At 39.6% G+C, this 27,941-nt stretch overlaps 1 protein-coding gene across 4 annotated transcripts in view; it reads left to right on the top strand.

Annotated features, from left to right (window-relative positions):
- The window catches only part of slc4a11 (solute carrier family 4 member 11), a 104,014-nt gene extending 77,423 nt beyond the window's left edge, over positions 1-26,591 (top strand). For all 4 annotated transcript variants that reach the window (XM_051381640.1, XM_051381660.1, XM_051381669.1 and 1 more), the window contains 13 exons: positions 1,747-1,956; positions 5,193-5,277; positions 6,288-6,413; positions 6,966-7,079; positions 8,410-8,542; positions 9,522-9,595; positions 12,104-12,332; positions 12,794-12,900; positions 15,351-15,516; positions 17,333-17,506; positions 19,651-19,846; positions 21,709-21,878; positions 23,686-26,591. In XM_051381640.1, coding sequence (XP_051237600.1) covers positions 1,747-1,956; positions 5,193-5,277; positions 6,288-6,413; positions 6,966-7,079; positions 8,410-8,542; positions 9,522-9,595; positions 12,104-12,332; positions 12,794-12,900; positions 15,351-15,516; positions 17,333-17,506; positions 19,651-19,846; positions 21,709-21,878; positions 23,686-23,752 — 1,851 coding nt within the window. In that variant the 3' untranslated portion in view covers positions 23,753-26,591. The remainder of the gene's footprint in view (positions 1-1,746; positions 1,957-5,192; positions 5,278-6,287; positions 6,414-6,965; positions 7,080-8,409; positions 8,543-9,521; positions 9,596-12,103; positions 12,333-12,793; positions 12,901-15,350; positions 15,517-17,332; positions 17,507-19,650; positions 19,847-21,708; positions 21,879-23,685) is intronic.
- Positions 26,592-27,941: the final 1,350 nt, after the last annotated feature.

Raw genomic sequence — 27,941 nt, 5'->3', positions numbered from 1 at the left:
ATACCCAGGCTTGAAAGGTGGCTCTGAAATGTGTGTAGCTCCCTCTTTCGTGGAGGATGGCAGCTGTAGTTGGATTCACAGCAGTAACAGTGGATTACAATGAAAACATATTAAGACATCTTCTGCAGTATAATCAATTTCTACACCATTATTCCATACTTTCTATGGATGCTTTGATACTTTTTGGTACCACTGAGACACTGAGATGAAATTTTGTACTGATATTTATGGTCCCAAAAGGATAAATCCGACTGAATTTGGTGATCCCCTGACTTTTCCTCGTGGGCCATCAGCATCGACAAGATGGATTGCCACAAAAATTTAATTAATTCATTCAACTTCTCCTTTAGCGCCACCACAAGGTTCACATTTTTGGTTTTGAGGGAATTGTCTCGACAACAATTCGATGGATAGCCATGAAATTTAGGACACACATTCATTTTCCCCTCGGGATGAATTGTAGGTCAAGATTTGAATTTGTCCACATCAGCATCAGCATGTTAACATTATCATTATGCTGAAGTTAATATGTTAATGTGCTGAAGTTAGCATTTAGCTCAAAGCACATACACAGTTTTCTGCTGTGACTGTGTGTGTCCTCTGGAATCTATTGTATCTGCTGTAAATCCGAGTCTACTATAGCTGCCGTCCTCCGAGACTACAAGCTGTTGAGAGCACACAAAGGTTTCATGTTCGTTACTCATGAGTGAGATTTTTGATGGCTGAAACCTATAGACTGACTGAAGGTAGGGTATCCTGTGCCTTCACGCAGAGAGAGAGCCTTCAGATTAATCAAGATCCATTCTCTCAGCTCTTTCAGCTCCGGTTGAAATTCAGTTACCACTGTGAAAAAGCTTAAAGGCTTTAGTTATTCTGTTTGCTGCAGCTGCTGCTGTACGCTACTGAGCCTGGCTATGTTGGTATCATCACCACCTGGCTAACAAGGCTTCCCTGGCACCATGCTGTCTCAGCGCCTGCCAGTACATTATTACCATCACTCAGTGACTTGTGACAGCATTATTTGTAACAGATGTGGGATTATCGACAAAAGCCCCCAACAAAACACCCCAGCTCCAAACCTGCCACCTAGCAAACCCACCTTTGAAGTAGTAGTGTCGCATCCTCGATATTAATACCAGATTTATATCTCGAGTACCTGATATGAGATATATTTGACAACAAAATATATTGTAGTCAGGGTTTGCTTTTATATATTTTATATTGCAGTATCATGATATAATAATTTTTTGGGACATGAATTGAGAACCAGTTCACATATGAAAATATCGGCTTTTTGCTAATCCAGTGAATTCTAGGTCTATTGTCTAACACTTGGCTGCCATATTAAACAGTAGCCCAGAACGGACAAACCAATCACTGGCTCTAGATACGACCACCGTAGTTTCTCACACGTGCTTGGAATGGGAGGGAGAGCCAAGGGCGTTAGATGCCATTAAATCCTACACAGTGGTCCATTTAAATACCTGACAAATCAAGGTATTTTATCAGTTAATTAAATTGGATTAAAAACAACAAAAATACAATTTAATTTTGACAGTAGACTAATCTCTAATGTGCCATGTATATACTAATAACAATATGGATGGATTAAAGGAACTGTTTGCTGACACATAAGGTGTTAATATGTCCGTACTGTGTTTAGCATGTTGCCACTGACACAACAAAACAAGCCACTGATGATTTCATTATTTTAATGCTCAACCATTTTCAAACACTCTTGCGCAGAAAAGCACCAAGACAGCCATGGAGCTGGGCAGGACGTTCGCCACCCTCTTCTCTGACATCTCCTTCAGGCAGAAGCTGCTGGAGACGAAGACGCAGGAGGAGTTTAAGGAGGCGCTGGTGTTCCAGAGGCACCAGCTGACAGCAACCAACCAGCAGCCCACCGCTCTGGGGAAGGAGGAGACCGACCCCCGCAGTCACAAACCCCTCAAGGTGGGCAGCAGCATTTCTGTGTGTGTGAGCAGCATATCCAGTGTATACAACCTCAGGCGATTAGGCACATTTCCACACATTTTGAAGCAGCGTGTATTCATTTGATGGCATTATGAGTCATCCCTGATGATGAAGCCTATAAATTGGGTAGCACTCACTAATATTCCCCCACATGTCAGAGTTGAGGTATTTTTCCCGAAGCTTCTCGTCCTGTCTTCCTCCCTCACCTTTCACTTACTTTTCACCATCTCATTTCTTAACAGCGCCCTGTAGAGAAATGAAACTATGCACATTCATTTACACATTTCAACTTTTTTATTTATTATTCCCTTCCATTTCCTTCTCCCCTTCTAACCCCCCACCTCCTCCTCTTCCTCCTTCCTCCTCCTCCTCTTCGCTCGGCTGGCTTGACTCTTCCATCTTTTCTCTCCCCCTAATCAATCAGCATCAGCTCCTGCCAGGCCTCCTCAGTGGGTAAATGACCTTACATCTCTCACAGTCCTGTCAGAGCTCCCCACCCCTTAGCTACACGTGCATGTACACACACACACACACACACACACACACACACACACACACACACACACATTAACACAGACATACACACACACACACACACACACACACACCTCCAGAGGGGCTCTGCTCAATGCCACGGACCAACATCTCCTCCTAATGTTGCGGTTGACAGGCCAGGGCTCCCAGATATTTCCCCTTGTGTTTTTTTTTTTTTTTTTTTAGTGGAGGATTTTGTTAGGTGTTTATCCCAGGGCTTGAAAGGCTCAGTGCCACTCAGTGAAAGGGGGATATACGGAGAAAGACAGATGGAGAGAAACCGGCTGAAAGAAGGGGATGGCAGAGAGTTAGAGAGAGCAGGTGAAATCAAGAGGAAACAGAAAATGATAAAATGAGAGAGAAAAGAACAGGAGACCACCCGCTTTCCCCACCTCCTTCCACATCCGGAATAGACATTGGACCACCCGCGAGAACACACCACTTTCCTATACTTTAAAAAACGAGGCCAAATCGTTGTTGTGTTTTTATGTTTTTCCTTCCTGTTGCCTCTCTCTATCGACCGTTCAGAACGAATGGCAAACAGGTGGACAGTAATTCCTCTCTGAGACTTTTGTTTATCGAACCTGAGCCAAAAGCTGGTGATCAGGCCCCACACACACAGAATACACACACACACACACACACACACACACACACACACACACACACACACACACACACAGACTGCCTTGTAATAATAAATGATTCCATGATGTATAGGGATTTAATGGATGAACAGCCCTTGTTGAACAAGCATGTGTGGCTTCATTAAACTAGCCAGCCCGCTCAGAGAGGAAAAAAGAAATGTTTATGCTGTTGTTTGTTTTCAGGTTGTTTACGTTGAGGTAAATTCCATTGTTCTGCCAAAAAGCGTCAAAACTTTTTTCTATGACAAATGAGGCAGGAATGATTTTCCCAAGGGCTTTTCCGACTCACACGCCCCCTCCCATCACCCGTTCCATTTAATTATGTAATGCTATGTTCAACAAGAAAATGAAACACTGGGTAATTGGATAATTTACTTAATAAGCTCAGTCAGGACTGCACATTTACTTTCTATCTTCTGTAACCTGAAAGCTCATCTTTTAAAGAGGCACTCCATGTCCCTTTTTTGAATCACATGGCTTTTTCTCTTCCGTCCCCCTCTTGACTTCTCTAAAAATACACAAAATCTTCTATCCCTCGCTGTTGCTGTCATCTCTCTGTCGCTCCTGATCATTCTGCGGACACGGGGATCTTTATTAAATGTACATCTAAATGCAGTCCGGCTGATCTGCTTACTGTGTTTTGGATTACGCAGTTGAAGCTTTTCTAGGGCTATCTCGTTAAATTTGATGAATCAAATCAGCTTTCATAGAGCCCGCTGTGGAATCACCAGTGTCTTAGCTGAATCATCAAATGGGCAATTTTTAATCTAAATGTGTCATTGTCCACAGGAGTGCAGGATAAAAGAAAATGTATGAGTTGGATACGGCCTCAGGCCGTATTCTGATGTTGCATATTTTGGAGGACATCATGGATAAAACAAGATAAATTAGAAAAATGGCTCAGAGCCAAATTGAAACTTTACAAAAACATAACTCATCAATAAGGAAAAAACTTCCATATACCAATATCAATTATATAGGTAATAGACACGTTTAAATTTTTTGGTCTTAAGACACTTCTGAAGAGCCATTTTCAAGCTCAGTGTGGTCGTCGCCATCTTGGCAGTACCTGACTCCTCCGGCTCCAGGTTAATCCAAAAATGGGCAAAGAGGTGGAGCTGAGGCACGCCAAATAAAGCGGCTAGCGACCTATGACGGCACTCCCACTCACTTTTATTGTTTCAGGTTGATTTTCTCACTAAAGCCTCTTTGAACATCGTTCCCTGACCGTCCAACCACCACAGTCCAAATGAGAGAGGAGATGAGCTGATAAAAATATTGATACACTCATCAGAGTCTCCTTTTCTCACCACACGCTCAGAGCAGCAGGCCTAACGAACAGTAGCGACTGGTGAATTGAGTGTTTTGCAGGCTTTGTTGCCCTGGGATTTGCCTCTCAGGCTACAGCCTGTATGTATGCCCTACCTTATTGGTGAAGGTTATTGGGAATACCTGCAGAGTTAACTGAGGGCTGAAACAGTACTGCCAACAACATTATTTGGTTTAAAACAATTGTTGATGCAACACATGATGATTTCAGTATCATTCAAGTTTACCATTCAAATGTTCAGCATTAAAGACAGAATTCAGTCAACCTACAAGGTAGAGGTTCTTGTGTTGTTTCCTTTTGGGCTCTGCATCCCAAACATGATCCCAACCCTTTTTCTATTCAGCCAATAAAATGTGGTAAAGACCACCCTTCTCTGACTCTCCAGTCCTGGTTGATGACCTTCTGATTGAAAACTGTACTTTTTTCAGTATTCAGCAGAATATACTCGAGTCAACAAAATCCTTGTACCATAAACCGTAAAATATAAAATGTAAAACACACACGCAAACAGCATCTATAAAAAGATTTTGAAAAACAACCTCAGCACTCAAAGGCTGCAGGTGGAAGAAGTGTCAAACTTGCAGCAGCTGTTACTTTCCTTGCCTGAAGATGGCGCACGCAGGGATGTCTACATCTACAAACTGCTGCTGTAACTGGGCTGCGTGTCCTTGTTGAAAATCTAACCTTTCCCTTCTTTTCCACAGTGTAAAGATTTCTTCAAAGCCGGCCGGGGGATTTATGAGGACTTGTGCCGCAGGCTGCCTTTCTACCCCTCTGACTTCACAGATGGTAGGCTGGACCTGGACTTGTAGTGAAAGTGAATCATCTCCCTTATTATGCCACACTGGGGTGCCTCTGGCAGCTCCTCATTTGTCTGTCACCTTTTGCCTCAGATGCATCTGTGCTGCATCTGTGTCACATCTAGGGTTGTCTCCTGCTAAAATGACTGTCTCAGATGTCTTACTGCTCCCATATGTTCCCGTACGGCCAATATTATTGTAATTTCCCAAGTCATCAGGCAAGGACATTGTGGTATACATTCCCACTGCAATCTCAGCAGACTGGTGCTTTTATTGACTCATAAAGTCATTCTCTTTATCAGCAAACGGGTGAAAGGGTTTCTGTCCACAGTCAAACAATAACTTTAAAATTTTTACGAGGAAAATAAATACTTGTTTTTAGTTGCTGTTGCTGCCAGATATTCTTATGAATTTCTTTAAATTATTGATAGAGTTTTTGTTTTAAATTGATTAGAAGTACTGACTCAGTTGACCTTGACTGCAATTAAAGAAGAGTAAAGTACATTTAAGGTGAACAGAGTTTTCTTGCTGGATTCTCCTCCTCGGCTGCTCTCTTTCAGTCCTTTCCCATTTCATAATATCCAAGCACATTCATTGGGCTGTAACAAAATCAAGATATTTCTGTCTTGTGAGTGTCATCAGATAATGATCATCTGATGAAGGTCACAGGACCAAAATCATTGTGATCACATTAGAGCCCAATTAAAGTGTTTTATTCCAAAATGAGTTATCCATCATTTGGATAAAAGCGATAACTGCTCTTACAAAATGATGGATGGGACAAAACTGAAACAAATTACTTGTATTTTAAAAAGGGCAGTAGGTAGTTTAAGGCCTTGTAGAATAGTTTTACTGTATGTACTGGATGTTCCCTATTTTAGAGGCACTGAATGATGAACTCTGTTAATGTTGTTGTCGTTTTGAAATGAAAGTGTTGAGCCTCTTCCTCTCCATTATGAGTTGAATATGACTCATGTGTTTGTGTTTGTCTTCCCTTAGGTATAGTTGGCAGTAATAAAACCCTGCTGAAGTACATGACCACAGCCATCTTCCTCTACATCGCCATCCTCCTTCCCGCCATCGCTTTCGGCTCCCTCAATGACGAGAGCACACGTGGCGAGATAGGTATGAGCACAAACTTGGATGTGGACACTTCTCTCAGAGACATATGAGTTTGACCTGACAGCAGATTCATAAAATACAGATCAGAGAGCACTTGACTGTGTACTAATCCCATACCGTATTAGGAATAATGTAATCTTCTTTCCTTCAAAGGTATTACACAAGCAATTCCAGGATACATTATTTATCAAGAACAAAGCTGAAATTAGACTTGTCATTTCCCGGTGAACAGACCTATTGCAGGTGTTTCTACCTTAAAGCTGCATTAATTGTTTTTTTGGTTTTGGCTAAATTGTGCATTTGTTAGCAAACACTTGCTTATGGACACATCCATGTCATTTATTTATACAAATATTGATTGGTGGAGCTTTAAAATTGGCGTAAAATAAAAGTGTTTTGCATCATATTAAAGTTCCCTGCCTAAAAAATTAATTGGAAATTTACTTGAACTTCTGTTCAGCTCTACAGAAGCACCGGGCAGACATTCATGCACATTAATTAGTTCACATCAGTGCTTCCTCCTGATTTTTCTCTGTGTGCGTCCTCTCTCTCCAGATGTTCGGAAGACCATCATCGGCCAAAGCATCGGCGGGGTCATCTACTCGTTGTTCGCCGGCTCTCCTCTAGTCATCCCTCTAACCACAGCTCCCCTCGCCATCTTCATCAGCGGTAGGCTTTCCCCTCTTTCATTCAGCTCAGCTCAGCCGAAATGCACTTATCTTTTCACAGTTTTTGCCGACGGCCGCTTTGAAAAAGAGGCTGGGGGTGGGTGGAGTGCTAAGAAGCTTACGTCAAAAATCAAGAGAAGGAGGCACCCGACCGTGTAGAACAGCAGCTAGAAACTCTTTCGTCCTCATCTGCTCTCTCTTTTACCAGAAAACACCACTGTTCGAGTAATTTAGCTGTTTGTTCACACATATGCCCCAAATGAGTGTTCCTGGTGCAGTCAAGCAAAAAGCACATTTCTCCAAAAAACTTGCGTTTTTCAGGAATAAAGAAAATAACTTTTTTTGTTATCACTGCGTTACGTAATGCTTGGTTTCAGGGGAAACTCATTCATCACATACACGAACATGTAAACTTTATATTCAGTTCAGAGAGACAACAGCACATAAGTGTTATATGTTTTTTTTACCCAACAGCAGTGTTTTGTAGGTTGGAATTTAAACGATCTTAACGGCTGGAAGCTGCAGAACCGCTGTGATGAGGAAAAGCAGCAACTCCATTGCCAAGATGTAGTTTTAATACCAAAGCTGTTTGTTGGGTTTGTGGTGTGATGATCTTTGAAGTAAATGGGTTAGAATTGTGCTAAGCACATTCTCATGGGAATAATTATACTACATTTCCAGCAGCCTGGCTCAGCAGAACAATGGCTTGTTTGTAACGTTGTAACTCATCTGCGCACAAATGTGCTCAAGATTACAACTGAATTGTTATGGTATTAACAAACCCATTACAATTCTTTTATCCTTTTTATGTTTGAATCAAATTGGTTGTTTTTGTTTCTTTGTGTGCCTGTACAATCAATCTCCGCCATAACTGATGTAGAAATCTCTAATAAAGTTCTTCCTCGGCTTTTCACCAATAGCAGTATCAAAAATAGTATTTTCTGTTATTTTCTTAAAAGCTTCTGAATTTACAGAGTACAAAAAGTTGATCAATACAGTTCCTTATTAACCTAGTTTGTTCTTTATTTTATTGATTAAATCGACAACGATCAGTCTCCTTCTGTTGGCTCATTGTTTGTTCGTCTCATACAATTTCTCAGACACAACTCATTGATGAAACTTCAAAAAATAAGACATTTATTCTTCTAGTTTCTATATTTAAAATGACAGAGTGTCTAATGTGTGTCTATGTTAACTGCTGCCTCATTTGCATTAGCAAAAAGAAGCAAAGAATCTGTTAATAAAAAGACATATAGTCCTGAGGTTGTTGGAGCACACTGGTAATAATGACAAGTAATAACTGTGTGTTTGTGTACACTTCAATCTCGTAGTGATCCGAGGAATCTGTGACGACTACAACCTGGATTTCCCAGCTTTCTACGCCTGCATCGGTTTGTGGAACTGCCTCTTCCTCATCCTGGGAGGGATCTTCAATGTGAGCCTGCTCATGAAGCTCTTCAAAAGGTGTTTCTCACACACTCACACTTTTTAAATTTAACTCCCTTTAATTGTTTATATTTCACTGAAATTCATTTTATTGAAGCCATTCTTACATTTCCTTTTATCTGTTGGTGTGCTTACTTCTCTGTCAGAGATAAAAATGGTTTGAATTGGGTGGTCACGCCAGTGTCTGCACTTAAATCACTGGCGCTCAACAGAAAAGTCTGTCTGTTCTGTATAACAAACCATTTTTAAAGAAAGCAGAGTAGTTCTGTGTGACAGTAGCTTCTCCCACACATCCAGAGGTTTAAATTCTTGCTTCTGGTTCCCTTCCTATCCAAAACAACAGATATTACGTTTTAAGTACTGATTCATATTTTATGCCCCCTCTCAACTAAAAAAGGTAACATAAGCAAATATACCCAATCAGGTTCTTAAATTCTATTGTATTCCCTTTAATGAAGTTTAATTTTTACTTGTATTTTGACTTATTTGTTTACCAGTTTCATTTCTACTTTGTGTTACTTTGTCTATACAATGTGTTTTTTGGTGGGCAATTTGTTAATGTGTTAATAGTTGAATTCTCAGTTCTATTCATGTTGATTAATGCTGTAGAATCATTTTCATATTTAAAATATGGCTGCACGATATGGTAAAAAATTAGATGCCAACTATTTTAACAGATTTTGCGATTGTGATATTGATTAATGATTAGTGTTTTTGCATCAGAACAAAAAACTATTAAAATCATGATGATGTGACATTTGTCGGGGTCTGTACCAAACATCTGGAGAGAGCATCTCTGCAACACTACAGTACTTAATTGAAACACATTTTATCCTTATCAAAAAAATTGCAGCTTCTGTAATTTAGATATTGCACTTGGCCATATTGCGATTTCGATAATATTCAAAAAAGATTGTGCAGCCTTAATTTAAAAGCATTTCATGAACACACGCATGCAAACTGTAATCACTTCTGTAATGGTTCTGTGCTTTTCCAGGTCGACAGAGGAGGTCATTGCTCTGTTCATTTCCATTGCATTTGTGGTAGATGCAGTGAAAGGCACAGTCAAAAGTAAGTTTCTGACACACATGGCAGATGTATCTTTTCTTTGTTCTTACAGCTCGTTTACATCGCTGTTTCCACAGTCTCACATTGCTTTTATTGAGGCCTTTTCCTGCCACAGTACTGGCATTTCGGCTGTGCAAATCAAGAGCTTGTGGTCCACTCTGACTAATCAGAAGCAATGCTAACACGAGCATCATGCCTGGTGTCAGATCCACCACCAGTCCTGTCTTTGCAAAGTGTCAGCCTCAAACTCATGTATGATTTTTAAACAGCCAATTACACCGAGGCAAGACATCTTCAAATCCCCAAAAGAGTCTAACTGCTCACTATATTAGAGGTTAATTTTTTGGATTATATATAAGTGCAGCTCACTAATTAGCGTGGCTGTCCTTAACTGAAGAATCCTTTGTTGGCTGATTGTCATAAGATCTCTTCAACTAATGATTTAGTCCATTTAATTAAAAACGGTCAATTTTTCTTTTTTCCAGTATTATTGCCCTTCTGCAGATGAATGCAGTCATTCAGAAGGATCTCTTAAAATCTAATGCTTATTAAAGAACAAACCATATTTTTGAATATTATTGTGATGCCAGATATAATTTTCCACTAAAAATTTTTCCCTGAAAATAAAATTCTCAGACAACCAAGACACAAACTGATAAGTTAACTAATCAAATAAGAACAGCCCTTCTTATTCAAATCCAGTGCAGCCAGATCAAACCCCTAATAAGAATTTAATCTGGCCAAGAGTAAGAAACTGAGCCTTCTGGATAGTTTAGTGGTGGGAAGACAGAGAAAAAACACAAGTTCCTCTGTTGGGTCAGCAGACTGAGAGAGATACTGCGTACTAAATTAATCAATCCAGATTTTGAGCCCAGCCTGCAGCAGTATTACACCACCCCTGCCTTTACCGCACCTAGTCTTAGTATATCATAAATATTTTACACAATTTAATTTCCAAAAAATGAGATGACGATAGCAGAATGTAATTTATTTTGAATGCGATGTTGTCCTGTTTTGGAGATTGCCAGTGCAGTAGTTCAATTTTCGGAAACCATTTGTAAAATACGCTCCGAGCTCATATGCCATTACCATAACATTAACCTATGCCATTTTGTTGACACTTTTCATCCCAAATATTTTGCAGTAACATGAATGAATACATTTTGGCTGTGTATCCAGTCTCCTGTACAACTTTGCATAACTTTGTCAGGGTTTGATGAAAAGGACTGCAGAGCATGCAGGTCGTGTCACACACCCTCCAATGAAAGTGAAATTATTTCTACTTGTGTGGCGCTTTTATAGACAAGGTTGTCCCATTCTTATTATTTAAAATAGTTATAAAAGCATTGCTCTAAAGAGTTTAACAACAACATGATGCTCGCTAAAGGGGCAGGCGCACATTGTGGTTGTTTTTACTGGGTTGTTTATACTGTAGATCTGATATGGGTGTCAGGACTAAATTCAGTGGACCGAGTCCAGTACAGTCTGGTACAGCTGGTGTTGCCAGGGCGGAGATAAAATCAAGCAGTGTGTGGTGTTTTAAGGATTTTAATTGTTTAACCTTTGATCCAGCCACTGCCCGTATTTCTCATTAGGATGATATTAAACATGTTTGATATTTACCGTGTGTGAGCCAAATGCCCAAAATCGGTAGGCAAATGAGTGCTGTGTACCTTGAGTGGTTTTTATTTTACGATCCAGTTGATCAGGTTTTAGTGCAGAGCCACAGCTCAGCTGAGGTTTATCTCACTTTTATGAGGTTCTCTCTCTTTCAGCCCTGCCTGCAGGATTTACAGTCCTTGTCGCCCATGTCCAATATTTTACCAAAATTTATCATTTTTCCTGTGTTTCTGTGCTGATTACAGCGTAAATAACGCAAATGGCCTTTAAGGCTGTTTGTTTGTTGTACAGTCACATTCAGGATTGCAGGGTTAACCAAGCAGCAAAGCCAACTTTTGTTCAGTGTGCTGTATTTACTCAGTTGTTCAATAAAATATCCTTTCTGACTTGAGTCTATAGTCATGATAGCAGCTCTGTGAGACTACTGAGGAACAGCGGTGGTTTAAATGCTAACGTCTGCATGCTAGCATTCTCACAGTGATGAGGCTTAGATGGTTAGAAGTCTCTGCCTTGCTCACCATCTAAGCCATTAAACATTGCTAATAAGCTCTAAACAAAAACAAAAAGATTTTAGTGTATTTGTAAACTGGACATTTCACACAAAACCACAAATGTCAACCTGCAGGTGGCACTCCAGGAAATATCAGGGTATCACCAAACCCATGAGGATTCATCCTCAGGACACCATTAATGTCTGTACTCAATTTCATGGCAGTCTATCTAATATTTATTGAAATATTTCAGTCTGGACCAAAGTGGTGGTCCGGCCAACTGACATTGCCTATATTGAGCCAACCTGCTAACGTGGCTAAAAATCTTGCAGCCTTTGTTGGTTTCAATAATCTTCATGTCTGTTCTCAGCTTAACTTAACACTGTGGATGTGACTTCAGTCTTTCACAGGTACTACCACGCCCCAACGCTGGCTAACAGTAGCATAGAGGACTTCTCTCAGGGTAGAGACCTGCTTGGGGGAAACAGAAGCGAGGTGGCGGCTGGGTTGGCACTCAACGCCCTCCCTGAATCCCTCATCCAGTGCACTCGAGAGAGGCCCGTCCTCTGCCTCCTGCTGATGCTCGGGACATTATGGATGGGCTACACCCTCTACCAGTTCAAAAGGAGGTAGGTGCAGCACTGCAGCGCTGCAGCACTCTTAAGATAAATCACTGGAGAAGTTTAAATTGTGTTTGGGTGGGAGCACTGCCGGCTAGATCGAATACTGCTGAGTTGGCCCTTGACTCTAAAGATTGTCAGGAGTGACAGAGCTTGCAGGAACTTTCCAGACGGGCTCTTACAAAGCTCCCTTTTCTGTCGAAGCTTCTGTTCCAGCCTGTGATTTAATAAGCATTAATATTCTACTTCTGATTGCTCCCAGTAATCAAATCAACCTCAAAGCCGGATTCAATTGTGTAAGCAAAAGGCGGACCAAGGTACTTAAGCAGTGTCAGGATTGCAGCCATTGTCCTTGTCTTGTCCACAGTAATTGTATTCCTCTATTATTTGTCTCTTCCCACTCACTCCCTCCTCTTCTCTCTCCTCCCTCTCTCTCTCTCTCTCTCTCTCTCTCTCTCTCTCTCTTTCAGTCCGTTCCTACATGCCAAAGTGAGGGAAGTGCTGTCGGACTGCGCCCTGCCGATCTCGGTGCTCTTGTTCTCCTTCATCGGCTCCTACCTTTTCAGCGACATTGAGCGTTAGTACAATTTGTTACTTAACTAGACGCTAGAGAGTGCATTTTTCATGCAACATAAAACAAACACAACCATAATATTTTTTGTTTCTGTTTTCATCAGAGATAGAACTACAGTTTTACATTGAAAAGAGGTTTAACACGCACAACTGTGGACTTACTTAACTGTGACCTAAAAGTCTGGACAGTTTAGTGTAATTAGGTAATTCATCATTCTAAAATTACAACAGAAACAACACTTTTAATAAGAAATTAGCTAGATTTACAACCAGAGTTTGTGTGAAGTTAACTTTTATTTTTAAACTTTAGATTTTTAGATTTAATGCATTTAAATGTAAACTTCATAGATATTTTGTAATAATGACAACAGGCAATGTAATAGTTGCCATTTTACTGTATATGACCATGGCCCTTATAATAACCATATCCATGACCTTAGTACTCCATAGAGTTGCACAGAGGGGGGAGATGATAGCTACTTATATTAACCTTTATTTTCTTGGTACCCTTGATATTTCTCAACATAGAAACACACCACTCTTTTGAATAATTTATCAATCAACTTTAACTATCTCAACTCTTAAATTATATCTTATCTTAAAATATTGTTTTTTCTTTGATATATAATTGATATATTTTCTAAATACTACGATACCCATGAGTGTCAGCCGCTGTTGCTACGGTGAAGAAGTCACCAAAGGTGTGAATCAGAGCTGTTGCAAATTCAAGATGAATTTGTTGTAATTTGGAAAAAATGCCAAATTCATCAAAAAGTGACAAATCAACAATCCCAAACTGAATCCATTTCAGCTGCAGATTGTATCATCAGGTGTCTGTGATTGGATGTTTCTTATGGAAATGCCCATTCGGGGTCGTACTAAACTTCCCTTCTTACTTTGCTGTACCTTTGACTGTTTATCAAAGAAATTGATATTTTATAACGCAGAAGTTCACATTTCGAGTTTCATGCCTGTCCAAACATCACCATCATTGCCTATGCAGAAATGTACAGAACATTCATTTCAGGACGCCCAAAATATCTCCTCCCAAGTGGTAACTAACACCACATGCACGGGCATATATGTTTTCTCACAGGTTTTTAATGAATGATGAAGTGATTAGCAGTTGTGTTTCTGTGCCGTTAACGAGGGCAAATGTGTCTGAGGGAAGACAACTAAGCATAGGATTTGGTAAGGTAACAGTTTCACAACATTGCATTAAATATGAAAAATGAAAGTGATTTGTAAAAAATCAAAATGTCACAAAATGTTTGCTCGTCAGTTGCTTTGAGACAGTGCAGTATTGTTTGGGCTATATTTACACTTTAGTGTTTTGGACTCTGGTCCAATCCTGCTGAAGGGCTCAAACTTATAGGCTGTTCACCTCCATGACAGGCTGTCTAACGGCGAGGCCTCCCTTATTTGGTGCCTTTATTGTCTTTTTATGATCCTTAATCAAGGCACAGGCCAAAACACATTGGAGATTCTCGTTTTTTATCCTCTATTGTTTAGCATCATTTTGAATCTCCATTCATTGTTGCCAAGGCAGCAGCTGTTCTCCAGGGGTCGACACAGAAACACAGAGACAAGCGCCAAACCCTCAAGTGAATTTAAATTTAAGTGCCCAGCCAATTTTCTGTTCCTTTACCTCCAGTGACAATAAGTCATAAGATAATAGACCCATTATTGTATTGTCATTTCTTCCTAAATTTAACCAATTGCACTTAATTCAGCTGCATTTGAGGGGGTACAGCCCTAAATGAGATATCCAGCATTTGAAACAAAAATCCACCCACTCATAGAAAATGATTGTTGGTGTGAAAACATGAATCATCCTAACAGTTTGAGAGACAGTTATGTTTGTGAAGATGGAATCTGATGAGTTTTGGAAGTGCTGATGGTGAATTTAAGGCAAAAAGTCTTTGTATTCATATCATTGTTTAAAGTTCACAAAATAAACTTTATACAGATGTACTCAAGTAGGTCATGCCCTTAGCTGCAGTTCTCTAACAAAGAATGCATACATTTGAGTAACATTTCACTGTTGAATTAAACTCATAATTATAATAAATGCTGCAGCCAAGGATTATTTTCATTATCAGTTAATCTGCAGATTATTTTCTTGGTTTGTTAATGTTTTGTTTTGTCCATAAAATGTCAGAAAGTAGTGAAAAAGGCAGATCACAATTTTCCAGAGCCAAAAGTGACGTCCTCATATTTCTTATTTTGTCCAACCACACTCAAAACCCCCAAAATATCACATTTACTATCAACAAATTGATAACAATTTTGCAGAGCTGGACTTTTCGTTGAAGTTTTTATGCCTGAAAAATGACTAAAATGATTTATTGATTACCGAAAGAGTTGCCATGCTCTTCTCGTGATCGAATAACTGATATTTGACTAATTATTTCAGCTCTAATTGTCATTTCTTTCCCTTTCTTCTTTGAACAGTTCCAGTCTTCAAAGTTCACGACCGACCCGTCTTCAACGTGGCTCCGTTCGAGCGGCTGTCGGCCATGAACGTTGTCAGCGCCATGGGCCTCGGCTTCCTCCTGGCTCTCCTCATCTTCATCGACCAGAACATTGTTGTCTCGCTGACCAATGCACCAGAGAACAGGTAGGGGCAAAGAAGAGTTCATATGCAGTTATATACAACGCAACTTATGACTTTTTTGATCTTTTATACAACTTTATTAACAATTACAAAGCTGCTTCAACTGTTGAGAAGGATAATATTAGCGAGGGTGAAACCTGGGATACTAATTTTTGTGCATTAACTGGCTTAAAAATCTTTCTGTGACCCATCCAAAAGTACCTTTGAGGATCCTTTGACCCTGCTTTTGGGATCTGCTGAAACTGGATATTTGCCGGTCTGTTAGGAAGGGAAGATTAACTGAGCCAGAAACTTGACATCTGAGTCAAATAGTCACAGTCAGGGAGCTCTGAAGAAGCCTCAGAGCCAAAACACGATGTTGAGCTTTTACCCTGTTCTTCTGAATTTGCATTGGACAGTTAGAGCCATCAGCCATCAACCAGCCCTACAGTGAAAGTCTATAATGATCAGATTTCAACCCCTTATTATCTACATTTATTGGACAGAAATGAATTGGATCTTAATGTCACTGGAAGGCAAAACAACAGCTGCTATAGCATAAATAAGTGTGATTTCCAAGAGTATTGATCAGCTCAACACTATTTTCATATTGTTCTATGAATTGTACTGCGATCTTGTTTCCTCTATACAAAAAAATCAAACTGATAAAAGACTCATGTAAGCTGTAAGTGGTGTAACATCAGTAAAAAGGTTGGTAAACACAGTTTGCTATATTTACTCTTCACTACATCCCTCATGTGTCACTGACAAAAGGACAGGAGCTGGACAGATTTGTGGCTATTTTCGTTCCTGCTTTTCTCCTTCGATTCTTTTATCTAGTGCATTCCTTTATGTGGTTGACGTCTGGAAATAAGATGTTTATTGAACCATTTCGACTTTCTTCCAGCTGCACAGATATTTGATCTTTTTGAATCTCTTTTTTGTGTTCTGTCATTATTTGTTTAATAAAAAATATCTGTTATTATTATGCAAATAAACACACACTAAACAGTCCTTTAACCTAATAGTTTCTCATGCTTTTTGGCTGAAGAAAAATTGGTGAAAATAAAGCTTGATAACCAGTTAGTTAGATTTATGCTTAATGCATTTAAGTCTTCATGCAGAGAGATTTACAGCTCGTGTCAATGTCACGCTCAAGGGCACATCAGCAGGAAACACATCTGCTGATCAGTATGAGCGGTGTGTCGATATTTCACTAGTCTACCATCACAGCACCTTGTCACAGTTTTAGGATGAACCTTTCCCAGAAAACACACACACACACACACACACACACACACACACACACACACACTGCCCTCCTGCTGAGCCGGCTGGAGAGGGGGGGAAGACACACAGCAGTGATCCCTCACTAACGTGCAGAAAAATGTTGTGTGGCATCATAAAGGTCGCAGTCATGCTTTTATGTAAAGTTACTGTAATGTCACGCTCTGCTTATGATGTCATGGTCAGTGACATATTGATTCATGCTCTGCTTCAAACGAAAACAGGAGGATGCAAAACATGTACATGCATGTTATTGTATGTTGAAAGAGAAGCATTAGGTAAACGTATAAGAGAGTTTATTCAGGTTGTGTTGAAGGGCACCGCTAACCGTAGGAGAATGATGCCCTTTGTTTGTGTGTATGAGTGTGTGGGTTGACTGTGACATGTGCTCACTTCTAAATATTACTAATTGCTATTTTTATTTTTACATCTCTATCTGTGTGTGTGTGTTTTTTTTTCTGTGTGGTTTAGGTTAGTTTTTGTGGTTCAGCCTGTTGTTGTGATGCAGGATGTTATTCCCGAGTGTGACTGTAACAGTTGTGTTGCTCCTCAGGTTGCTGAAGGGCACGGCGTATCACTGGGACCTGATGCTCTCTGGGCTCATTAACATACTGATGTCGGTGCTGGGGTTGCCCTGGATGCACGCCGCCTTCCCCCACTCCACCCTCCATGTGCGCCAGCTGGCTTTCGTGGAGCAGCGCGTGGAGGGGGGGCACCTCTACGAGACGTGAGTTACCCGCTCTCACATCGTTGGCGCTAATCAGGCACTCAATTAAAGGTCGTCTTCAGAGCATGTGGTGACTGTTATTTTGTGTTGCAGGCTACTGTATCCTACTCTTCTCTGATTGCATGATTACTATGTAACTAACCATTTTCTCTCCGGGTGGAAGAGGTGAAGGGAGTTCTTAGGAGATGAGAGGATGAAGTTCATCATGGCGGCCACGCAGATATGTGCAAAGTTGTAGTTAGTATTTATTTAAGAGTTGTTAAGTAGTCATGTGGGATAAATGGGAGATATTGGTCGTAGAAGACTATACAATTCAGGCTAAAGTGGTTCCGAACCTTTTGAACCTTTTGTGCAGACCTTTTCTCTCTTCCTGTGGCAGTGAGAGTAATTACACCCAAAACGCAAGAATTTGAAGTGCACCACAGTGTATTACATACAGTCAGTGCTTTCTACAAAACCCATAGTTCAACTAACAATAAATAAGCTCTTATCTCAACAAAAATAATCTTTCAGATCCAAGGAGGCAAACACAGATACTCAGTTTGAGACTCAATACAACCTTTAGCCAACAAAAATAAATCCAAGTGATGATTATTGCATCTAATAGATAAGCTTATTAAGTCCTCAGAGTTACATCCCATAGTCTGGCCAATAGATTGGAGTTGGAATTTGGTCTAATTCTGTGAACCAGGTGAACTACTGGCAAGCTAGTCTATATACCTGCATTGCTGGTTGATGTAAAACACATCAATACTGATGCTCCAGTGCGGCGAAGTTGCCACAGACACCAGATTTAAAAGCTCTGTATACTTCGAAATGCCCAGGGATTTACCTGCCGGTGATAGGCTTCTAACCAGCACTGTGTGAACTCGCTTGAGAAGGGCATAACTATAATGGTATAATGGGTGTTCATTTATATGTAAAAGTCCTGCACCCCAGCTTTAAAAAGTAAGTAGACTTTCAGAAAGTGTTCCAGGATAAAAAACAAAGCAAAAAACATAAAATACAGGCTTAGAAAATCATAAAATAAAATAAAAAGAAATAAATAAAAATTGCAGTCTAACCAGGTGGGTTTTCTAGCTTTTTAAAGGTGTCTACAGAGCTTCAGTCCAAAGGGAGGAAAGAAGTTTAGGAGCCACAACTTTAAAAGCACTGTCTGCTTTAGTTTTAAACCTGGAGAAGGAAGCAATGTGTTGCATATACCCATGAGTTCTGAACTGTTCAACCACAGGCAGAATTGGTTCTAAGATTGTTTAATTTAAATAGCCTTTAGAGGCCTGAAGAGGTAAAGCTATTCAAGGAAAAGAAAAGAAAGGTTAGTGGATGAATAGTTGAAAAAAAAGCACTTTTTTTTCCTGTTCCTTCCTACAAATCATCTTGGGACTTCTCAGATTCATCTTGTGACACCTTTGTGGGTCTCAACCCGCAGGTTGGGAACCACTTATTTAATGAATGATTTTGCTTTTCCTAGATTCATCCTGCTCTGGACAGGATAAGTGGATGTTTGAATTACACACTGTGCAATGCATGAGACAAGACAAAACCTAATTCTACATTTTATCATCAAAAACTATTGATTGGTCGGCTTAGGTGACATCACATCATTACACCTGGCTGAGACAGAGGGAAGACGCCATTTTAAGCCCCGACTGCCCACGCACACACAGTGCAGTGAACATTGTCAAAGGATGCTAAAACAGACATTAAATTAGACAATATTTAATCATACAGAACGTATACAAGCATGAAGTAAAAAAACTGTGTGGTGTCAAAGTCAGTAAAGTAAATAACAGTGTCTATATAAGAAACAAACCCTGTTGATGACATGTCTTAAATACTGTCTGTACAAAAATCAGGATACAACATCAATTTGTTCACCACAGTCGAAGTTTAGAAAAAAAATATACATTTCCCTCAAACTCCAGAAATTTGGTCTGGGAAATTAAGAATATTTACAAGGAAAATGTGCGGGAACACTGATAAGAAAATCCTGGAAGAAATTGTCTGTTGCATTGTATAAAACAATTGTGTGCTTTCCAGTAACCATTCATTTGTGTGTGTTATTTTGTGTGTGTGTGTGTGTGTGTGTGTGTGTGTGTGTGTGTGTGTGTGTGTGTGTGTTTGTACGCTGTGTGTGTCCCCAGTATCGTCCAGGTGAAGGAGACCCGGCTGACGTCTCTGACTGCCAACATCTTCATCGGCGTGTCGGTGCTGCTGCTGCCCCTCCCGCTACAGTGGATCCCCAAACCCGTCCTGTACGGCCTCTTTCTCTACATCGCCCTCACCTCCATCGACGGAAACCAGATGTGCGACCGCATGGCTCTCCTCCTCAAGGAGCAGGTGAGAAACTGCGTGCGTGGTGGATGAGTGACCATATGTCGATGGCAGGGCTCTGCAGATCAAACGGTTGACTGGGTGCCCGGTTCTGGAGGACCAGACCTTAGTCAAATAATATTTGCAAATATAATTTTTTATTTTTTATAAATTGTTTGTTTTAATCTACTCAGAATGCCAGGTGGGTAGGGTTTAGTGAATTAAGACAGATCAGCCAGTAAATGAGCATTATTATTCTGGTGTTGGGTATCAGCCACATAGAGATGCTTTCTAACGCCCATCTTCATTCCTTTCTGAAGCCCTTAGCACGGTCAGTCAGATTAGAACATCAAATCAAATATTTGCAAAATGCCTTTCCCTAAATGAAATCTACAAGAATCTCGTGTGTCTCTTTCCCTGTGTGTCCGATTTAACCTTTCCACTGGAAGCAGGACTCGCAGTTTTCCCTTTAACTGTATTTGGTAATGTCACACACCAGCGCCTCCAAATGGCAGTGAGCGGTAACTGTTCAAAGCAATTCAATGCCCCATCCTCCCCTCAAAAATGTGTTTATCTTATTATTACTTCACTTGGATGTTTGAGTGTTCTCGTACTCTGTTTAACTTCATTTAACATGTGTCCACACGAGAAGGAGGTTTTGAAGCCAGTCCTGATCCAGTGTGCAGCTTCATTACAATCCAGTGTGATGTGGAAACTTAAGTGCACATACACTGAGAATGGTCTTTACAGTGAAAACAGAGACATCTTGTTTGAAATGAAACATATTTTCATGTTCATAGATTTTGGATTTTTCAGTGGCGGAGAAGGAGCATGTGTAATTTGAAGTTGTTATTGGACATGTTTATGGAAAAGCCATATCAGATACAAGTTAGTATCCAAGCAGAGTATCTTTATATGTTGTACCCAAAGCCTTGTGACATAATGTCAGTATAGTTACCAACCCACATGATGGACAGGAGACACAAAGAAATGAACATTAGTCCCTTTTTCTTTTTCAGCTAAGAGTCATTTTGTATTTCACTTTTATTTCCTGAAAAGGTTTTTTTCTCATCACTAAATATTACAACATTCCCGATGAAGGTCAAGGTCAATCAAAGAAAGTTGTCAAATTGTCCAATCTGTCAAGAGAGAAATTGACTCTTAACTCTTAAGAGTCATTTTGTATCTCATGTTTTTGTACAGAATTTGTCACAATCTTTTATCACTCAGCATCATAATATTCAACATGAAAGGAAGTCTGCATAAAATGTCAAAATCACAGCTGAAGTGGATTACACGGCCATAATCTATGACTTAACAACACGCTTCAATTTTATGATACATTCAGTTTATTTTGTTTGTTTGACAGATTTTATGGCCTCAGCTGGGGAGAGATTGTTTTTCTTACATTGCAGATAAATCCCAACAATTGCAGGCAGTAATTGAGATTGTGACATAGTTTCATTGGCCGAGGTATCAGGTAACTTTTGATTTATCAACTCTTGTTCTTGGTAGAGTTCATTCCTGACACCAGATCTGTTGGGGGAGGTGAGTTTGGTTTTGTTGCAGCTCCACTTGGACTGGAAAGACAAGTATATTTTTACATAAAGATCTTATGGAGTGCAGGTTTGAAATAATACCTGCAGCTGCTCTCCTGTACCCCCCCTCACACAGAAGACCCCTCATGCTTTAAATACACTTATTGTACTCTATGAGAAAGCTAAACGATATTTATGATCTAAAACCTGCAGTGCACTTCTTAGAGCTGTGTGGGCCGTCCACTTCCCTTAGTCATTGCTTTAAGACTGCAGGAGACCGGGGGACACTGAGGAAAAGAACCTCAGGGTAGATTGTATTTTAATCTGTCCTGATCCTCTCACCTCCTGCAGACGTCTTACCCGCCTACCCACTACATCCGCAAAGTGCCCCAGAGAAAGATCCACTACTTCACCTTCCTGCAGATGATGCAGCTGCTGGTACTGTGTACGTTTGGCATGTACCCGATACCGTACATGAAGATGATCTTCCCTCTGCTCATGATCCTGCTAATTCCAATCAGGTACGACTGCGGCAATTTTGTCTCAGAAAATGATTTTCTCAAGTGCTTTAAACCGGGATGACATTCAGCAGCACACAAGTGCGGCATCTGACCTGAATCTGCCTCTGGATGAAAATGTGTTTCAGCCACAGTAAAATGTGGATATATTGTTGTCAAAGCCCCAAATCTGTCTAATCGGCACCTTACTGGGGAGTAAAGTAGACAATTTTAGTGTTCTTAATTACATTTTTTAATTCTATAATGAGTATTAATGTGTTTCAGCTGGAAACATCTGGCAGTTCAGTAGAGATACAAATGTTTTGTGCCACAGTTCATCTGTGCAGTGTTATTAATATTGTGTGAAAACAGTGGCTGCAGTACTCGCAGCAGATGGGTGTAGTGCATTATATATGATATTTGTAAATTCATAAAATAATTCACATGCACCCTTACTGCACCAAACTAGTGGAAAATTTTCAACGGAAAAAAATAGTGTTTTGCACTTAAAAACTGTTATTTACTTAAATAAAGTAAGTAAACATTATTTATTGTGCACTTTTCACAGTTTAAGCTTTAGTATTTTCCTGTTTTTGTGATGATTTAGTTTGATTTCTGTGTGTCTATGAAGCACATTTGCACCACAACCAAGTTTACTGAAACACACTATGTGGGGTTCATTACCATCAGAGTACAGAATTAAGAGCTCCATTACTTTCATTCAGTCGCAGTACTGCTGGCCACTCCCTTCATTAGACAGCACATTAAAGACCATATCTAGCAGCATACAAGGCTGACTAAAAACCTCAATTAAATTGACATCACCAATTGGCAGTTCAGAATTGCTAGTTCAATGACGCGATTTCACAGTGTCACAAGTTTGGTGAGCGAGGAACTTCATTTCTAACTACAAAATCTAAACCAAAGCTAACACTGCACTCTTACTTATCATTTAAACGAGCATTAATTCATTTTTTTCAGGTCACTTTGGTGCAGTGCAACAAACTGAACACAACATTGACATATTATCAATGTATAAAGTTGTTATGATTAACGTGCTCGCTATCTACAAACCCAGCGGACACTGAGCAATATCAGCATTCATTTAAAGTGACCTGGTGAATGTAAGCCCAGTATTCACTCTCCCTTTCACTTCCATGTTTTGGACTCTTGTCTGCTGTGTGGTGCTCAGGTAGTTTAGTTTAGAGAGCAGTGGCTGGACGCGTTATGTCCTTCTGTTCCTTAACTTTGGCGCAGATGTCCACTTGGACTCAAGGATGAACTGATTTTGGTGGTCAAAGGTCAAGGTCACTGTGAACTCACAGATGCTTTTGTTCATAACTTAAGAACTGAGTTTGTTAAGACAATGAATTGGTGACACTTTTGACTCAAAGGTCTTTGTGACCTCAAAATGACCTTGACAAACACATTTTTGGCCATAATTCAAGAACTGATTTCCCACATACCAACAGCTGCAATTGTAATTTTACTGCATTAAAAAGAAATCTCCTTTAACTTGACGATTTTACCTTTTTGAGTGTGAACTATCATTTTCATTTTTCCATTAATAATACAGCATATGCAACATTTCCCCCACCCAGATCTTAAGTGCCATTATGCACACACACATACTTGTACATCAGCCGCCACTGTATTGCTGATTTGCTCTCTTGTTCGCTGGTGCTACTGAGAAGGAAGTGATAAATCTTGGTTGATAAGATCTGACATTTTGATGGTGTGGAGATTTTTTATTTTTTTTTCACATGTTTTCTTTCTCACTGCTGGCCTAACAAGCAACAACTGACATACATTCTGTCTGCTCTGTGTTTAGGAACAACGTGCTTCCTCATATCATTGAGGCCAAATACTTGGACATAATGGATGCCCAACACATGTAGCTACAGATGGAGACAAGTTCTGGATCCACAAAAAAGAAAGAAAGAAAAAGACGTCTAGAATTTAAAAAAAGAAATGAGGAATAAAAAAAAATAAACGTATTTTTCAATGCAAAACTGTAATGGAAGCAAAAAAGGAAGGAGGAAATACAGACTGTTTTGATTTTTGTATCCGATAAGAACATTCTTACAGGTGAAGCACTGGAAATGTGGGTTGTCGTGTGAGGAGGAGAGATGAGAGCCGCAGGAAATGTTTTCGAAACATGGACAGACAGCATCTCTCTGGGGAAAAGTTCTACCGATATATAACTGGACCGCCCAGAACTCCCTGTTTCACCTCCGTTTGACCCTGTCAGATCATTCAGTGCCATATACCTCCATGTTCTCCTCTCACACCTTTACATTTTATGGTGACATTTTACAATATCCTTACTGCAGTGTATTCGTGTATTTTAGCCAAAAAATGCTGCCAGTGTACATTGTAGAGTACTTAGAAAGGTGTAATGGCACAATGTAAGTATGAACAATATCTTTTTTTGACACTTTGCACTCACATTGTGTTTTTACACTGTCATCCTGGTAAATTTGACATACTTACACTGTGTTGATAAGTCCTTAAATACTTTTCCATTGGTGAATTAACTGATAAGAACACTGCATTTAGGTCACTGCAAAGTAAATCTTTACCTTTTGTATTTCTGTCATTGTGCAGTGTTTAAAAACCTTTACATTCCTGCACCTTTTAGCTGTGATTCCCCCTTTTTCTATGAAGGACACACGTACCCGTACACTTTTAGTTTCTAAGTCATTCCAATAAACGTCAGTGTTCATTAAGGAGAAAAAAAAGGGAGCGTGCGTCTGTGCGTGCGTGCGTGCGTCTGTGCGTGCGTGTGTGTGTGTGTCATGGGCACATTACTAATCTGTCCCTCATCTAGCTTCCTGCCAGCTCTTTAGAAAGCCTCATTTTTAAGGTGGAATTTAAGTACTCAGCCGGATAAAAAAAAATACATTCCACAGGTATATAGTATATTATATGTAATTATTTAGAACGACAGCACAAACCAAAACATATAGTGAAATCTTTATCAAATTATAAATATATTAGAATATATTATGGCATTATACAAAAATTATTTTAGGTTAAATTCAAATAGAATATTTATTTATCACGATGACAGTTTATCTTTAAAGTACAAATTGATAATTTTGTGTGTTTACCCCGAACTGGATGATGATCTGTAATTCTCTGTTTGCTCCTTTACATTCCACAGTTACTGATTCTTGTATTTTGAGTGTGTTGTCTTACATCTGGCTGTTGCCACAGTGTTTACATATTGAAGTCCCTTCCAGCTCCATGTCAAAGTCCAACACAGTTCTGGTGCATTGTTAGTAAAGATGAAAGTCAGGTAAGGGTGAAAAATAAGATATTTAAAAAAAATAACAAAAAAAAAACATTTGTGGGCTTTGGATTCAATAAAATGCATCCCTTTTTTATTTTTATTTTTGTGAACAAGTGTTCAGAGATGAGTTTTAGAATAATCTGGTCTTGTTTTCTATTTAGATGTTATGATTAGATCAATGCTTGCAAACGTTGTCATGTAATAATCCAGACGTCTGGAAAAATTATCTTGTTATCTACAGTACAAAAAGGAAAAAAAAAGAACATTTCTAGGCAATGGTTTGCGTAAAGCATGACTCAACCTGGTTTTTGATACAATGTGATGCCAATGGACATGTATCCTACACACAAGAAGAAGAAAAAAGTAGCAACTCAAACAGTAACTTCTCAATAAACCGAATGCAATGCTCAATATTCAGCAATACTGTGTATAAAAACTTCACTGGTGAGATTTGGGTTCCCCGGCAAAGGCGGACCCATCAGTGAAGCAAAGACAGGCCAGCTGTATTTTTAAGGCAGCAACTTTTCAGTCCATCCTCATGGTACAAAAAAAAACCTGCTCTGTGCCGATTCAATTATTGCACACATCAAGGAGAAAAAAAAAAAAGTTTGCCTGTCAACGAGGCATTCACAGTGCCGGATTTTATTACGGTTTAGTTGCTTTCCCAATATCCAAATGGCAGCTCCCTCATGCAGTTCTGTTCAACTTTGTCTTACAGATGTGAGAAAGATGTCCAATTTAAGCAGATGTCTCATGCCGAGATAGCGAAGGCACGAAAGGGAAGCTTGGAAGCATTTACATAATCCTTGGACTAAGGCTTAAGACAGCACTAGTGAGAGAAGAGATAGATTGTATGAAGTAATATGTACAGTTTGCAATGCAAAGTTTAGTTTCTATCAACTATCCATTATAATCCATGGCAAGGTATTAGTTTCTAACTTTGGACTGAGTACAGAGGTTTGACCATTCTTCTTCTTACGTGACAGTATTGTTGTTGTTCCTTGATATCTTCTCTGTACTGATGATTTTGGAATAGCAGCAAATTTCTCTCAGATGACTTAACATTGGCTTCAGAGTGAGAGACATACTACTCTGTTTGTGAAACCTTGACCCACCCCCCTTCTCCTAATTGGATTTGTTTGAAATTGCGTACTGTGCTGTTTTGTTTTTCTTTTCTTTTCCTGATTTCATATAGCCTACTTTTTCTAATCATGAATGTAAGATGTGTGGGTTTTTATATAGCATAATAATTTAGGTGTCAAACAGAATCTGTAATTTTGTCAAAAAGATCAGCTATATTTGTAAGCTGTAATATGTAAAAACGAGAAAAAAATGGTTATCAAACAGAATGTGTTGGTTTATTATAGTATATATATACTGTACACTGAAAAAGAGAGACTATCTCAAGCTGTTTGCCAAATAAAACGTAGTAGTGATGTAAATATTTGTGTGTTTTTGTGTTTATTGGATCACAGCAAAAATATCTAAATAACTGTATACGGATTATTTTTACTGTTATCGGTAATCGACCATTTCTCTGGTGCCAACCAGCAGTTCAAAATGTCCCAACACTTTGTTCACTTAAAGTATCACAAAAGGGAAAGATGTTAAGTGCTAAATGGTTACATAATTACATATTTTATTCCAAGTAAGTGGGCGATCATCAAACCACAAAACCTGGTTTGGTACCACCCAAAATGTGGCAGCAGTACCAAAATCTGTCACATACTCTCAACTAGAATTTATGTCAGGTCAGATTTGTAATCCTATTTAATCTCTGATCACATAGTTTGAGTTTATTCACAGTACCACTTCAAACATTACAATAATAATACAATAATACAGTTGGGGTACAAAATCAATTGGGTAGAGGGAATGGGTCCCCCAAGGAAGCTAGGAAAGCTTATAGGTGGGGGCCCATGGTTCATGAAAGGGTAGTGGTACAGATAATGGTATACACAGTCACGGGGGAATTTGTCTCTGACCAGGACAGAGCCTGTATGACTTTCTTTTGCAAAGGATACAAGTTTTTAAAGATGGCTGGTGAAGGTGTTGCACCATATCACATTACAGTAGTGAAGGTGTGGTTCAAAGAGAGTTTTGTACAACGTGAGAAGGGCAGACAGAGGGAAGGAAATGTCTGACGCTATAGAACGAGCCAACATACTTGGACAGTTTGTTTACAAGATGGTCGATGAGTTCCCGATTTAAAACTAAATGTAATGTTTGGCCTTTTCTTCTCCTTTGTAGACAAACATGTTTATATTCTTTAAAGTAAACTATTAAAAAGTAGCCTACAGTTTGGTATCCGTGCTGAAACTGAGCCCAGAAATCAATACCTAGAATAAACAATGTCTTCTGCATATAACTCTCAATAACTGACGCAGCTCTCAGCTCCTGTCTCTCCCAAAGCTGAAATGACAAATACACTCTTTGTTAAGTCAAAATCTCTTAGGCAGATTGACTGAAGCCCCCTCATGGTCTGTGTTTGTTTATGTAGGTCATATAGCTGCATCAGTATTAAAGTGAGCCCCCCCCTGCAGTATGTTAAATAATAATAAAACTTGCACCTTCCCCAGGCTATAACCTTGCACACAAGAAATATGTCACACTGTCACCGGATTGCTGACAGCATTCATGCTCCCAGGAGGATCAACTATTCAGATTGTAAGTGAGCACATAGCTGTTCCTCTGGCGCCCCCCTCAGGACAAACAGCAGACCATCAGCCACACTGAGGCTCAGACTAAATCCTCCACCTGTGTGAACATGTGTCACACTTTTTTAATGACAC

This window comes from Dicentrarchus labrax, unplaced genomic scaffold, assembly GCF_905237075.1.
Source record: "Dicentrarchus labrax unplaced genomic scaffold, dlabrax2021, whole genome shotgun sequence".
In the NCBI taxonomy this organism is placed as follows: Eukaryota; Metazoa; Chordata; class Actinopteri; family Moronidae; genus Dicentrarchus; species Dicentrarchus labrax.
The sequence above is the reverse complement of the archived record's forward strand: the minus strand, read 5'-3'. Positions and strand labels throughout refer to the sequence as shown.